At 37.0% G+C, this 16,051-nt stretch overlaps 1 protein-coding gene across 21 annotated transcripts in view; it reads right to left on the reverse strand.

Annotated features, from left to right (window-relative positions):
- mtd (TLD domain-containing protein mustard) overlaps window positions 1-16,051 on the reverse strand; it is a 429,051-nt gene that overhangs the window by 35,129 nt on the left and 377,871 nt on the right. For 19 of the 21 annotated variants that reach the window (XM_076202235.1, XM_076202215.1, XM_076202220.1 and 16 more), the window contains one exon: window positions 15,272-15,467. In XM_076202235.1, coding sequence (XP_076058350.1) covers window positions 15,272-15,467 — 196 coding nt within the window. Of the gene's footprint in view, window positions 1-7,735; window positions 7,817-15,271; window positions 15,468-16,051 lie in introns of all 21 variants that reach the window. The other 2 variants (XM_076202231.1, XM_076202230.1) reach the window with 1 other exon arrangement.

A 16,051-nucleotide genomic window follows, 5' to 3' on the forward strand; every position in this document is an offset into this window, starting at 1 on the left:
TCCAACTCTTTGCCCATGAGATTTGGAGTACAGGTTTGCCGCACAGCAATATCGATATTATTTCAGACCTGGGTGTGATTTGAACTTGGACCACTGGAGTAGCAGCTGTGAATACTATCACTGCACCATCAAGCATTAAATAAGCACATGTGTGTCTGTGTATGTGGGTTAAAAAAAAAAAAAAAAAAAAAAAAAAAAAAAAAATATATATATATATATATATATATATATATAAGATTACTAAGACTTAACTCTTTCAGCACACTGGTGGATTTATCTATTTTTCTTTGGCTAAACCAGACCCCTACATTCCTCTATTCTAAAGGTTGATGTGGGTCTTCACTGGAATTCGTTCCAGTTGGAAAAAAAGTCTTGGCATAACAAAATTGATCAAGTCTGTCCTTGTAAGGAGGGGTTACAAGTTTACACTGTATCTGGTATTCCTTTGCGTATTCTTTGAAAAATACCGATTGCAGATATCATCAACGTACATATAATTTCATCATAATTTTGTCATATAATTCATAATTTTCATAACAAAACCAATTGCAATAAACAAAATACGCAACACAACTTCCTGGTAGCAGTGGAATGGATAGGCAGCATACGTGACAGCAAAAGCATAAACACATGATTTAGTGAAATATGAAAAACATGACCCTGATACCGTGCCTTGAGCCTGACTGAAAAAGAAATTTCGTAATCATGCTTACAAAGCATATTCAAAATGCAGTCATTAAAAATTTAGTTATATATGTGTGTGTGTGTGTGATTAACCATGGTCTTGGACCATGTGTTGGACATGTGATCGACAGCTATTTTCCTCCCGGAAGAGCTCAAAGCTCATAAATGACTGATCTATGGGTAATGCTGACCTTAAACACACACACACACCCAACTCCCCACCCACAAGAGATGGAGTAACAACCCACAGTGCAGCAATACTGAAATGATTTCAGCCCTGGGTGGGATTCGAACTCGGACCTCCATATTGGCAGCCGGGAACTCTACTAACTGTGCCATAAATTGTGTGTGTGTGTGTGTATGTAATATATATATATATATATATATATATAAATATATATATATATATATATATATATATATATATATATACATACATACAGCGACTCAACGCTCCACGAATTGTCTGTAACAGGCAAAGTGAGGATATCGAATTGTCTTTAACAGGCAAAGTGAGGATATATTTACTAATTTAGTGAGCAGGGGGAAGCAACACTATTTTAGAGTCACAACAGGAGCAAAACATTGTTGGTTCCAACTTTAGAATAGAGTCAGAAAAGGAAAAATTTTCATCATGATGCGATGACAGTGACACAAATCAGCACACAAGATTTGTCTATCAGGCAAAGTCAGATTAAAATAATTGCAAATGGAATAGATAGATGGAAAGCAAAGATATATAGGATCACGGTAGAGCCAAAATGTTGCTGGTTTAAACTTTTGGAAGAGAGAAAAGGAAAATAGTAACCTTCGTCTATAGTATGAAGTCGCTCACGATAGAAAACACATGATCAAATTTAATTTTTAGTTTGTTTAAATCACAAACTATTGTCTTTCATTGGTATATCTGCACTAATAATGAATAATTTTGAAGGCTTCACACCCAAAAAGGTAAGTCCATTGGAAAAATTAATCAATGAAATACAGAAAAAAAAATATAAGTCTCAAGTCAGATATTTTGCCATGGAGGTAAGTGAAATTATTACAGAGTTGGAAAGATTTAGATTTAATTTTCTCATATGAAGCTAGATTACATGCTCTGGAGAAATCAAATGAGCAGGGGATAAGAGAAAAAAAAAAAAAAAAAAAATCTGAATACAGACGCTCCTCAACTTACATTTTAGTTACGTTCCGAACGGTCGAACGTAAGTTGAAAATGAACGTAAGTTGTTACTGTACCATACATCCGTACATTCTATTACCGTATCTTATAAAACACCCCTAAATCATTAATTATACACATAACATTGTAAAATGATAACATTAATTTCAAATAAATTAAATTCAAGCAACATAAATTAAGATGGTGGAGGAGGAGGCAAGGCACGTTCAGTCTGTCGTTTTTGCCATGTAAACAATGGACGCAGCGTCATGTGTAAGTATCGTTTGAACTACGGAGAGCGCGCTAAACTAAAAAATTCATAAAAAAAAAAAAAAAAAATTACAGTCAGTTCAAATGTAAAATCGAAAAAACGTAAAACGAATGAGCGTAAGTAGAGGAGTGTCTGTATCAAGAAATGTTAATGGATACAGCTCTTTTCCTAAAGAAAAATATTGAAGAAAGTAGTAACATAGTCCTTACTGAAGATCTTAATTGTGGTGAGGTCAACTGGGAGGACTAAGAAGCAAGTGGCAAAGCAGATTCCTGGGGAAATACTCTGTTGAGTATAGCAATGACTCAGTGGGTAAAAGAAGTGACCCGGGTAAGAGATGACACTCACATAAAATTAAATTTGTTACTAATAAAAGAGCCAGACATCATCAGTTCCTTAAACTATCCTTGCCCAATAGGAAAAAGTGATCATGTTACAATAGAATTTCTGCTGGAGGATGAGAAAATAGAGTCAAGGAATGAATCACACAGGCAAGGGAGACTCAATTATAGGAAAGCAGCATTAGCTGCCCGACATGCGATGTTGCGTCATAATAATCGCATTATAAAAAATAAAGTCAGTGCTCAATCGTTCGTTCTCTTTCACCCGTGTATTTTGATAACTATAGAAAATATGATGAAGCCAGTTTAGAGAGAATGAAAGTTACGTAGGTACGACTACAATAAATATAATCAAGATGGCGACGTCGGCATCATCGAGTACCCACTTGCTCCTCATGCTGCCTACGTAGGCGTCACTGTATGGAAGTGGTTAAGGGTTGAAAAAATTCTTTGAAGAAACAAATTGGGAGGAATTCATGACTACCACAGGAATAAGGAGGAAATGGGAAATCTTTCTTGACATTTACTACCTAGGAGTGAACAAACATGTGCCAAAGACTAGAGAAAGGAAAAAGGAAAAAAAATGGACTGGTTTAAAAAATTGTGAGATTGCAAAAAAAAGGCCAGAGATGTGGTTTGGGGAAAATAGAGAAAGAAGAGAAGGAATAAAACAAAAGAAACTTACAAACAAGCTAGGAATGACTATACCAGAATTGGCAGAGGAAGAAAGCAATTTTGAAAGCAAAAGAGGAAAAATACTTGAGAGTGTTGATAAAAGAGAATCTGTCACCTGACAGATATATTAGTAGAATTGCGGGAGCGACATATGGACTACCGCAGAAGATGGTGAGGCTGGTGGAACTGTGCAACCCTTCCTTCACCTTAATCTCTTCATAGCACAAACTCTCTCCTTCTCTTTTTTGAATCCTAACCTAAACATGATAAAGGATCTAGATTCTAGATGGAAAGAAGAGAATGTCATCATCAATGTTGACAGACAACTATAAGTGTGTATGTGTGTTTGTACACATACACAAGTCTTACCCCATTTAACAAATGCAGAGTTACATGAAGTATTTTTTTAAGTACTGACTATCTAAAGCTTGGATTATTCCTACCATATTCATATTTTCACTTTTGATACCCGGGCTTTTTGGAATTTATTCATAATACATCACGCATTGATATATATTAGATATAGAACCTTGAGTGTACTCAAGATTCCCTAATACTCAGCTGCTTCACTCAGCAACATGAGAAAGCAGCAGACAGTGGGTAGTCCATGGGGAGCTTAACTAATGTGAGAACCTCCCCACAGTGTGTCACTCAGTCATGGCAACCTGGTCTTTGGGCTGTGGGAAGGTGTCATCTTCCTCCTTAAAGAACTCTTGAGAAATGAAGAATTTCTCTACATCATCAATGGCAGTCATGTCATGTAACATCACGCAAATATTACAATACTTTTATTCCCCTATTTGTTTATCTATTTTTATCTAGTGATACATACATACATACACCAATGGCTTTTTCCCCCCTTACAAGGGAGGTAGCCAAAGTCAAAGGCATATATCCACTCTCACCCATTTCATCCCCACATACTCCACTCTTATTCATCACCGCTCCCTCCCTCCCTCTTTTCTTGGCTCCTCCTGGATGATGGGTCATCCCTGCATCTCGCCCACTGCTGTGGGTCAGAAGCAATGTAGCAAGACAGAGCACATTCACAGCAAGGCTGCTTCATTTATTTGGCAACCCCTCCCCCCTCTCCGTCCCCTCATGCAGAAAAGATGGGCTGTGTCAAAATATCATCTCCTGCCCCCCCGCCTCATTTGTATCTAGTGATACAAACACAAAATTTTCAAAGGATGAAAGGCTGAACTGCTCCCTCTTGTGACTCTCACCCCTCCCTTTGGATGCCCCTGACCCTCAGTCATATTTGTCCTCTATTTTCCACATTGTCTTGATTGAACACTGTCTGAAATTAACTTTCAGAAACTTTGATAACTTTTGTAAAAGTGTATGTTCATTTCACCATATCTGTGCCAGTGTGTCTGCAAAATTAGGTGTGAATTTTACACATAATTGCCTTGTCTGATCAAATTTTTGGACCATAATTAGAGAGAGTTTGTACAAAAAAAGGCTTATATCATAACAATAACGTGAACAATATATCTGCAAAACTTTGGAGCATTTTCATAGAACGTCACCTAAATCTTACATGGCTGCAGATGTACACTGGCATGACCAACCAAAATTATATATTTACATGCCTACCTCATCTAATTTGCGTTTATTTTTATCAAACATTATTATTAATTATTATCATTGCTATTATTATTATTAACATTATTACTACTACTAGCATCACTGTTATTACTATCATTGTTATTGTTCTTTAATTTACTCCAGTTTGTATGAAAATAAGTTCAAGATTTAGACACGAAGAGTCAACCATTTGGTGATAGCATTTTATTTTCAATTTTTCTTCTAATTTCCACTTATAATGTTATCAATATACTGTATATCAATTATATGAATGTTTTTCCACACCAACCAATGCCACCACACTAGGGCAGATATTATGCACGGATTAACTGATGAGAGAGAACATCTATTATGTTTTTAATTATCTTTTGGGCTGAGCTGAATTAACTTATTTCATTGAACTTGTACTGTATTGTGAAATTGGATTTGCCAATCACTTTACTGCAAATGATGATACCTGCAAGTGGTGGTTCTGCAGGACAGACATCGAAGAGAATCATCTCTCTATTGCCCATTTTCAAAACCCATCAATATCCTTACCTTCATCTGGAGGTGCAACAACAGTGGGTTGGTACTCTGTCTTCGAACTGGGTCCAAGATCTCTCTCTCTCAACTGTTTTTCCTCTACTGTTCTACACACGGAGAGCTAACAACAGGTGACTGCTCCCCTTCCCTGCCCACTTCTACAAGCTGATTACATAAATATATTCCTTTTTCATTTCATTACAATACAGACACTCTGAGTACTTTCCTTTGATTGTTGTACTTGTCAAAGACTTTTCCAAGTCCAAGTATACATAGTGCACCCAACCATTTCTCTCTCACAGAATACCATGAATGTAAAGCAAACCACTGATGTAGCCTTGCTGGATTGATTTGGAGATGTGGAAAGAAATGAATGGGGAGGGTAATAATCATAATTGTTGCCTAGTTTCAGTGACTAGAAGCCGACAGTCCAACAACATCTGGTAAGTCCTCCAGCCAGCTCTCCCATGGATCTATCTGGGGTGAAACTCTGGAGTGGTGTCTGCATTGCATTAGCATGGGAATGTTTCCATGCCACCAGTTTACATTAGGAGAATGGGAACAGTTTCCAGTTGTCAGCTCTCCTTGTGTGAAAAGATGGAGGAAATATGATAAGTGTTGATGGAGTAATCTACGGCTCAGTCTGGAGATTGAATGTCATGTCCTTGGGGTTGTACTTCCATGTGAAAGTGAGGATGTTGATGGGTTCTGAAGATGGGCAGCAGGGAAATGACATTCTCTAACGTCCTCTTCACAGGGCCACCTTATACAGATACCTATTGTTGGTCCTCTTGAAGGATCGTAGAATAGCAAAGAAATAATATGTAACAAGAGTGAAGGGAAAAAAGGTCAGAAGCAGCCCTGAAGAAGAAGAAGAAGAAGAAGAAGAAGCAGAAGAAGAAGACATGAAGAAGAGAAACTGGAATAATTGGGGAATGAGGCTGAATATAAGCAAACTGAGGAAGAGAGATATGTATATTATAGAAATGAAGGACTTTAATCATAATTTGGTTAATAGTATAAAATTCTAATTTGTCTTTTTCGTGTTATTCGCCCACTAAAAGGGGTGAAAAAGGTAATGCCATTCCCCCCCCCCTCCCTTTTCTGGTTGAAGAATTACGAGATATATCTTTAATGGTGGTTGATTTACTATTATCCATGAAGAAAATTAAAGGCATCATATATATAGGGTGGTGATAAGCAGCTTATGCCAGAGTGTGCATAGCTGCATTTGAAGCCATCACCTTTGCCAAATGTGTTTGGACTGCTGGGCAGGTAACACTCGCTGCTGGGAATCAGAGAAGTGCAGGATTCGAACCCACAACTTAGCTTCTAATTACACTGCCAGCAGACATCATACATATAAAAGAGCCACAATCACCTTGTAAAGGAGATTCAAAATCAAAAATAAAAAGTCAAAACCCACACCAAAACCATAAGATCCATTCATCCCTCCCTCCCATCTGAGCTCTTTGGCCATGAAGGAACACTTTGCCCTACACCATACGAGCTGAGTTAACTGCAGTGCAGCACAGCACAGTTCCTTCACAGTAGAGCTCAACAATTGAGGTTGGTTTATCCCCACTGCTTCACCATACAGTTACCCCCCCTTTCCTTATCCACTTATTTGCAAAGCAGATGTGGAAAACATCACAGAAAATATGACACTGCTGAAAATTTATATATATATATATATATATATATATATATATATATATACTACATATCATAAATACGAATATATACCTATGTATACATATTCATAAACATGCATATATACCTATGTATACACAAATCATAAACACACATACCACATTTACTTCTATACAAAGTATCTATGTGCGCATAATCATTACACAGTACTAAGTATACATATGTATGCATTCTTGTATAGTTACTCAGTATACAAACACTGACTTGTATCTATAACTCTACAGGGCAGTATGGCTCTACGTTTTTTTTTTATCTGGTTGTCGCCAATTTCACTCTGTTGTGTCTTCTACCTAGTACAGAATTAAATCTAGTTTTATTTAACTTCTTATTAGGTAGTGTGGCTGTACTGTACTGATTAGCTTCTGGCTGTTACCAGATAAATGAGTTCTGTGGAGGGAGGAGGTGGGTGACCTCTGCCCAGTAAAGGGTTACTGCAGGCTTGCTTCTATTGAATAGCTCTAATTCCCAAACAAACCAAGTCAAACTTGTGGATCTACAGGTGTCTGGTGTTTAATGTGGGTCATGGAGAGCAAGCAGGTCTGTCTCCTTGCACCTGAGCTAATTCTAAGTTCAGCTGTCCTACAACAACAGGCTACAGCAGTATGACAGGGTGTGATGACATGAAATGTGTGTGGTACATTACTCAATGGCAGTGCACTAGATTATGACGAACACAATGGCATGACATGACATGGTGGTGCAATATGACAGAGTGCCATGGCAGTACAGTTTACTATGGCAGTGACATGACACTATGACTTGACAGATTCCCACCTCGTTGTGCTCGGATTCGGTGGAAAGCGTCATCTGGGTCTTGACGAGTGAGTACAGCTTGGCGTATGGGGCCTTGATGCGCTGTATACACACACATGTGAGGAACATGATGTGTATACATCAGCAGATCAAGTGCATACATGGGTGGGCAGCACATGTGAGTTCATGGATGACATTGCACCAATCCATGTGGATATGTGAGGGCAACGTGTCATTGTGTTGAAGAATTACCCATTAAGGGGCATCAGTGTGATGTTGGTGCGAGTGTATTCGAGTACCGACCCATGAACACACACAGGCAGCCACAACACCGCACAAATGTATGCAGATCATATCCCAAGTTGGTGAACGTTGTTGGCAGTTAGCAGATGTGAACGTACGCACATGAGCACGCATGGTCCAAGGCGAAGGGATCAAAAAAAGAATGACATTACTGATGGCCTGGGGAGGGGTGGGTTCTTACCAAAGGTGGGAAAGTGGTTGGGGTGGGTAAGGGGGAGGGGGGAATTTTGGAAAGAAATTTTGGTTATAATAAATTAAATGATTAGTCTTGGACATCTTATAGACTAAATTTCATTAACTCTTAATCAGAATTATTCTAATGGGGTCGTCTATGGTTATACTAAATTTAATAATTGCAACACAGATTATATATCAGTGTATAGATTTTAGAAATTTGGAAAAAATACATATGCCTTGGACACTCCAAATAGCTCCAGCACGCATTCTTGCATTGCCAATATTCATTTTCGTTATCATGGCTCCCAAAACTGTTCTCTCTTCTTTCACTGCTTCTTCCCATATGGCTCCTTAAGCTATCCTTCTCTCTGTCCCATGTTTCCTGTCCTTTGGCACCATGCTCAGTTACTTTCCAGTGAGTCCCTGTGTGTCTCTTGACATCCCTCCCTTTCTAGTGTGTCTCATTTTGTGAAAGTGTGCTCCAGTCCAGTGGTGGAAATAGATCATGGGAGGGAATAGCATTCTCTTAATTTTTAATTTTCTACTTTGTGTGCTAGTAAATAATCTGAACAGAATCAAGTTTGACTAAAATGTATATGTCCTACACCTATCATTATTTAATTTTATCACATAATAAAATGTAATCATCATAACTTGTGCATATGGGCTTAAAACTACCCTGAAATTTAACAAATAAAAATTCAAATAAATAAACAAATGAATAATATGAATAAATAAATTTAGTCTAGGGTAAGGGCCAATTAGAATACTATCCAAGTATTTCCTGTGTATCATAAGGGATGGTTAAAAGGGAGAGGAAGAGCGAGACTAGCAACCTCATCTTCTGGAAGATTCCGCTACACAAGCATGGGAAATGGCAAATAGGTGGGAGTAGGTGCTCAATCAAATATTTACTCACTATCCAAAGCTACAGGAGCCTTAGCACATCTATGGTTCCTAAACACCCTTTCCACCACTGGTCCAGTCACATTCCTGTAAGTCCTACCCTACTACCTATGTTTATCTTCAGAATGTCCTGCCTTGTGCTTTGGAAGTGTCAGAATAATATATCTAAAAATTTCCACACTAATCTGAATTCCTTCCAGCATGTCTCCTACCAAGATGCATTAGCTTTAATTTGCCTTGAAGTATGTGGTTATGTTTAAGAGGAATACTGTCATTTTCCAGTAAGACATCCCCACTTGGCAAAGATAGAATATAAAAAGCAAGCAACTTGTGTATTTAACAAAGCAAACTATAACTAGACCCTAAACCTTAGCTAATACTCAGCTGAGGAGAAAAATTCCAAGAGATAAGAGTAGACAAAATCATTGGCATCTAATCTTACAACACTATTATCTTCTGCTGAATAGCTGGAAATAAGAGAAGTAATTAGTAAACCATAAAATGTCTACCATTATCTACTTCATGCTCTGTGAACTATTGCAATTCCAAAATAACAAATGAAAAAAAAAAAAAGTTTATGTGCAAGTGTGCATAAGTATATACATTTCCATTGAATACAGTGAACATTTTGTTTTGATTCTGGTCATTTTCCCCCTACTGTGAGGAGCAAACTTTCTGTAGCTCCTGAGGAATGGAAGAATTATTTTATTTTTTTTACCAGAGTTCAGAAGTTATGGAATCTGAAATGAGTACACCTGCTAAACACAGGTGTGTCACTACACCTAGGTCTCTTAATCAAACACTTGCCAACCGCCACTTGTGCAGACATTTGGCCAAGGACATAGAGTCACTTCGGGAATTGATGATGTTCTATGTCCTGGGGCAATTCCTGAAATGGATTTATGTCCTGGGTCCAAACGTCCACACAAGTGGCAGTTAGCGTGTTGGATTAAGAGACCTCGAGGTATCTGAATTGACCACATTTGTTCAAGTGAGTTATGTGTCATTACATGAACCAATGATAGGGACAATCAACCAATCAATCTATTGTCCCAGGTCTCCCTTGCAGATGACCTGTGGCCTTCAGGTAACGGGCAGCCTCTAGGTGGGATTATAAGTCACTAAGGGAAGATATATTCTGTTGCTGTCTAGAGATTATTAGTCTGTGGCACTGTAATATGAGTTGTTCTGTGTGATGGCTACATCCTGGGCAGTTTGAACCTGTGGCCAAGCCTATTCTATGTTGGTAGTTTTAATGTTGGATAGTGTCTGGAGCACAGCATGCCAGTGTGGTTCTTATCAGGTGTTCAAGGGTTTTTTTCTGTGGAATTTATGTCTGGCGGTTCTTGTTTTGGAGTACTGAATTTAGCAGTGTATTTACCTAGTTGTATCTTACTGGAAGGGGAGCTATGCTTGTGGTGTCCTGTCTTTGTATCTCGCAGTGTCTAGTTTGCTCTTAAATTCGTGTATGGTTTTTGCACACACTATTGTTTCCTCCAGTTTGTTCCAAGTGTCCACCACTCTGTGTGGAAAACTGTTTTTCTTCAGATCTCTTCTATAACACATCGACTGAGTTTCTTTCCATGACCTCTTGTGTTTCTCTTGTCCCAATTTAGTAAGTCCTCTCTATCAAGTATTTCTGTGCCTTTCATGATTCTATAGATGGTCAATAGGTCACCTCTCTCTCTTCTGTGTTCCAAAGTCAGTAACTTCAATTTAGCTAGTCTCTCTTCATATGACAAGTTTGAAAGTGCAGGGGCCATTTTTGTGGTTGCTCTCTGGATTCTTTCAATTTTCTTTATATTCTTTTTGGTACTCAGTGACCATAATGTCACAGCATACTCCAGTCTAGGCCTTATTAATGTGACTAATATTTTGTTAATAATTTCTTTGTCCAAATAGGTAAATGCCACTTTTATTGATCTTAGCAAGTTATAGGATTCTCCAACAATTTTGTATATTTGTTTATCATAGGACAAGTCATTTGAAATAATTACTCCCAGGTCTTTTTCAGATCCAAAGTTCTTTCCCTCCTTAGTTTCAATTGTATATTGTCCTGATATTCGTTTTTTTAATTCTTTTGAACTCCATTATGCTACATTTCTTAATGTTGAAGTCCACTTCCCATTTCTGACTTTATTTCGAAATCTTGTTTAGGTCTCTCTGTAGTGATTCGCAGTCCATTTCGGTTTTCAATTTCCTATATAATTTAGCATCATCTACAAAAAAGCTCATGTAACATTCCACATCATTATCCATGTCATTCATATAAATAGCTAACATTATTGGAGTCAATACAAATCCTTCCAGGACTCCACTAATCACCTCCTTCCAACCTTAATACTTTTCTCTGAGTACTAGTCTCATTTTTCTATCATGTAGGAAATCCTCCATCCAGTTTAGTAGATTGCCTTGTAACCCTCCTATATTTTCCAATTTTTTACATTATTTTTTGTGTGGTACTTTGTTGAAGGCTTTTTGTAAGTCTAGGAAAGCACAATCAGCCCATCCATCCCTTTCTTGTATTATATCTATTAGTCTTGAGTAAAAACAGATTAAATTTGTGGTACATGATCTTCCCTGTCTGAATCCAAATTGTCTTGGGTTTATTATATTGTTTTCTTCCAGGTGTTTTACCCATCTATTCTTGATAATTTTCTCACAAATTTTGGCTACAGTGCTTGTTAGTGAGACTGGTCTGTAATTAGTTGGTTCTTCCTTGTTTCCTCCTTTATATATTGGTACAATGTTGGCATTTTTCCAGTCCTTTGGTATTTTTCCTTCTTTGAGTGAGCAACTTATTATGTTGTATATTTTGTCCATTAGTTCTTCTTTGCATTCTTTTAGTATCCAGTTTGCAATTCCGTCCAGGCCGTGTGATTTCCTAATGTCAAGGTTTGTTAATTGCTCCATTATTTCTTTTTGTGTTATTATTATTTCCCTCATGGGGGGAGATGGCATTTCACTTCTTTCGTCCCAATGCTGTACTTTTTCTCTATAGAAAACCGACTTGAAGTGATTGTTCATGACTTCAGTCATTTCTAGATCTTCTGTGTATTCTGTATTTCCTTGTTGTGTGTCTTGAAGGGCTTGTTTAGTGATCTGAATGTGTACAGGGAGAATGAGGGAGTGAGAAGAATAGGTGGGGTAGTTGAGGTAGGGAGGTGATACCAGTACAACCTTTCTCTATTCCTTTGGATTTGAGAGCTAGACAGAACTACCAGGGAGAGTCACCCTTCACAGGAAGAGAAGCTATAGGTGAAAAAATGTAAATGCTGGTAGTACAATTATATGAATTAAACACCATATGAGGACAGAGCCTTTATTTGTACAACGTTTCGCTTATTACAGCTTTTTCAAGTACAAGTTGAGATACATATGCTTGAGATTAAATAAGGGGAAAGGAGGGAATGGGGAGAGAAAAGAAGTAGGGGGAAGGAAGAGGAGGAGGAGGAGGAGGAGGAGGAGGAGGAGGAGGAGGAGGAGGAGGAGGAGAGGAGGAGGAGAAGGTGGATTGGACACCTACTTTTTTCTCTCTCCATTCCCTCCTTTCCCCTTATTTAATCTCAAGCATATGTATCTCAACTTGTACTTGAAAAAGCTGTAATAAGCGAAACGTCGTACAAATAAAGGCTCTGTCCTCATATGGTGTTTAAATCGTCAGTCTTGTCGGCAACTGCTACTTTCATGAAAAATATAAAATGACTTGAAACTGATGTCTGGTATTTGAGCTAAATCTTCTGCTTCTGGTAAGGTAAAAAAAAAAAAATTTCATTGCTTCCTACTTCTCTCTGCCCAAAAAAGCAGGCTTCCTCACAATGTAGGTCAAAAAATAAAAACATTAAAAAATAATAATATATAAAAAAATCTAATTCTGATAAAAGTAAATGTACTGTATACATATATAAGTATACATTCAACTATCTATACATTTGTACATATTCACACACACACATATATGCATGCATATAAGCACTTGATTTGAAGTATGCCTTTTATAAAAGTGCAAGAAACCAAAGTCTTTTCTGGAAATCTGAAAAAATATGACTGAATGAAATGTATCAGAAATATCACCATTGTCAAATAGAACCAGACAAACAGTTTTCATATGAAAGAGAGAGAGAAAGAGAGAGAGAGAGAGAGAGAGAGAGAGAGAGAGAGAGAGAGAGAAAGAGAGGTTGTCATTATATGAAGACATCACTTCAATGATTATCATATGAAAAATTTTGTAGTTCTTGGGATAATGTGTCGGAAGAGACTTGGTAAAATAAAAATCATAAGATAAGTGACAAGACATAACACAAATTTGAGATAACAACATGCAAATCCAGGAGAAAAATCAAAGCACAATAGTGAGACAACTCATAACAATACTGCAGGACGAAAAAGCTCTAAGATCAATGCAGTATCTGGCAGACTCAAAAACATGGACTACAGGATTTTTCATACATGTTATAATGTAAAGGGATCACTCACACTACCCAGGGGTATATGAGAAGGCAAAGTGATGACTGTAGATAAAGTAAATGGAAACAAAATCCAAATCAATTGAGAATAACTCAAAATAATGGGAGAGCTTTGATAGAATCTACAAGGGCAACACTGAAGAATACTTGGTGCTCTGACAAGGTAAGCGACAGATTTTCTTATAATTACCACCAAGAACTGAAAAATTGTATTCTAAATAAACTTATTGTCATGCTAAATTCGATACCAATTTCATAAATCGTATTTGTCCTAAAAATAGATCAATCATCTGTGCATCTTAATCTTACATAAAATTTTCTAAAGAAATATGAGTCCATATCCCTGAAGATGTGATCACCCATGATTGTTTCATGAAGTCTTGGCACACAGGAGAAAAATGTAAGACCTGTGTTGTGACTAAGGAGAACAAAGAACTTTAAAACCTTTTAATGTACATTTGAGCTCTGCATTTCCTTTGCACACATAACACAGCTACTGGAAAGAAAAGTTACAATTACAAACTCAAGAAAACACTTCATCAAATGTGTGAGTTTCTTATTACTATTAACAAAACCATGTTTGTAAGAGTGTCACCTGAAATTTGAAATTGTGACTATTTCTTCCCAATGGCTTTATGAGCAGAAAAAAACTGTATGCCCTATGAGTACAATAAAAGACTGAACAAGTTTGGCTCCTGTTTTCTCTGATGATTACATGTATTTAGAGAAAAATACTGACACCTTGGCCATACGACCATTCTGATAAGCATCCTGATGCCAATGAAGCTTTATACATGCTACTCAAATGTTTATCAGACCAACAACACATACAGGTATAATACTTCATTAGTTTCAGGTATATCACTAATGTACCAGCCGGGCAAAGGTGTAATCACATGTATGTACATGACCACAGCATGGAACCCTGACACAACTGAATATTTTGATCATGTACACAATGCATAAATACCAGTAATCAAGCCAGAGTATTGATTTTTTCACTTATTCATTTATCTATTTATTTATTTTTGCTCAATATTTCCACCAAGAAAATTTAATATCATTTTCCTCAAGTAACCTTGATTTCCAAATAGTCTTTTCCAGATTTGGAGGGGGATTGGGTGTTCCATTTCTACTGGGAGGGGGGTTACCACAGTAATCTAAGAAAATAAAAACACACACAATACTACAACAACTAATTCATCATTGTCACTATGCATAAAGGAATCAACCCTTCTAGATTCACCAGTACCCTCCATCTCATCCAAATTGTCTCCATCATCACAGTTTTCTTTTTTTTTTCACTCTTACCCAACTCAAAATGATGACAATCTTTCCAGATTTGATTCTAGCTGATACTGAATGATCTTATTCAGTACTCTGCTGAAAGGCAGACCCACTCACTGAAAGTCCACTCGGTTAAATAAAATTGCCTCACACTAGCAGAACAAAATCTATAAATCACAGTACAATGATGACATTTGACAGTCTTTTTTCCTCTTCCCTTTTTACAAATTTTCCCTTTTACTCTCCCTTACCCCTTCTTTACTTCCCCGTCATATGCTCCTCCCTTTCCTCTATCTCCTTCTCCCTTTCCTTTTTCATCAGTCCTTCTCCCTCGTTCCCATTATCCCTTACCCTACCTTTATTCTCATCCTTTCTTCATTTTCCTTCACTCTTTCTGTTCGCCCCTGTCAATACTTACATCCCATGACTCTTTGGTGATGTCACTGAGGTCCCCGGCTCGTCCCTCATGCACATCATCTTCTTCGTCATCCTCCTCTGGCAAGTCAGCATCATCCTCTGCTAGAAGGAAATCACGGGCTACTACCTCTTCTTCATTGAGTTCCCCATACACATCAGGCGCCCACAGTTGGAAGAAGTGGTACAGGTCGTCTGTCCTGTGAAGTTAAAATCAAACTTCCTAACTACTCATATATATATATATATATATATATATATATATATATATATATATATACACATATATATATATATATATATATATATATATACACATATATATATAGTGTGTGTATATATAGTATATATATATATATATATATATATATATATATATATATATATATATATATATATATATATATATATATATATATATATATACAAATTTATAAAGATGAGAACTGAAGAGGAAGAATAAGGAAGAGGTAACATCTATAAAGAAGAACACAGAAAAATTATAAGGATGAGATGAGAGAACATTATCTTAAAGTTTTAGTTGTAAAACTAGTTCCATCCTCAACTCTTCAGATAAATCTTGCAGTGATGAATTTATTGCACTTCACAAGGAGGGAACCTATAATTCTTTTTTAAGCTAAAGCACCTCTTCACACCACACCAGACAAGGGTATCCACCCTACTTAAAGTGCGTTTCATAATTCCCAGCATATATTTGAACAGAAGGACAGGAATCACCTTCCTTGCCACTCATTTAAATACTAAAACAGAATAAAAATCTATA

The sequence above is a fragment of the Oratosquilla oratoria genome, chromosome 18, assembly GCF_046742065.1.
Source record: "Oratosquilla oratoria isolate Oo_2021 chromosome 18, ASM4674206v1, whole genome shotgun sequence".
Taxonomy (NCBI): Eukaryota; Metazoa; Arthropoda; class Malacostraca; order Stomatopoda; family Squillidae; genus Oratosquilla; species Oratosquilla oratoria.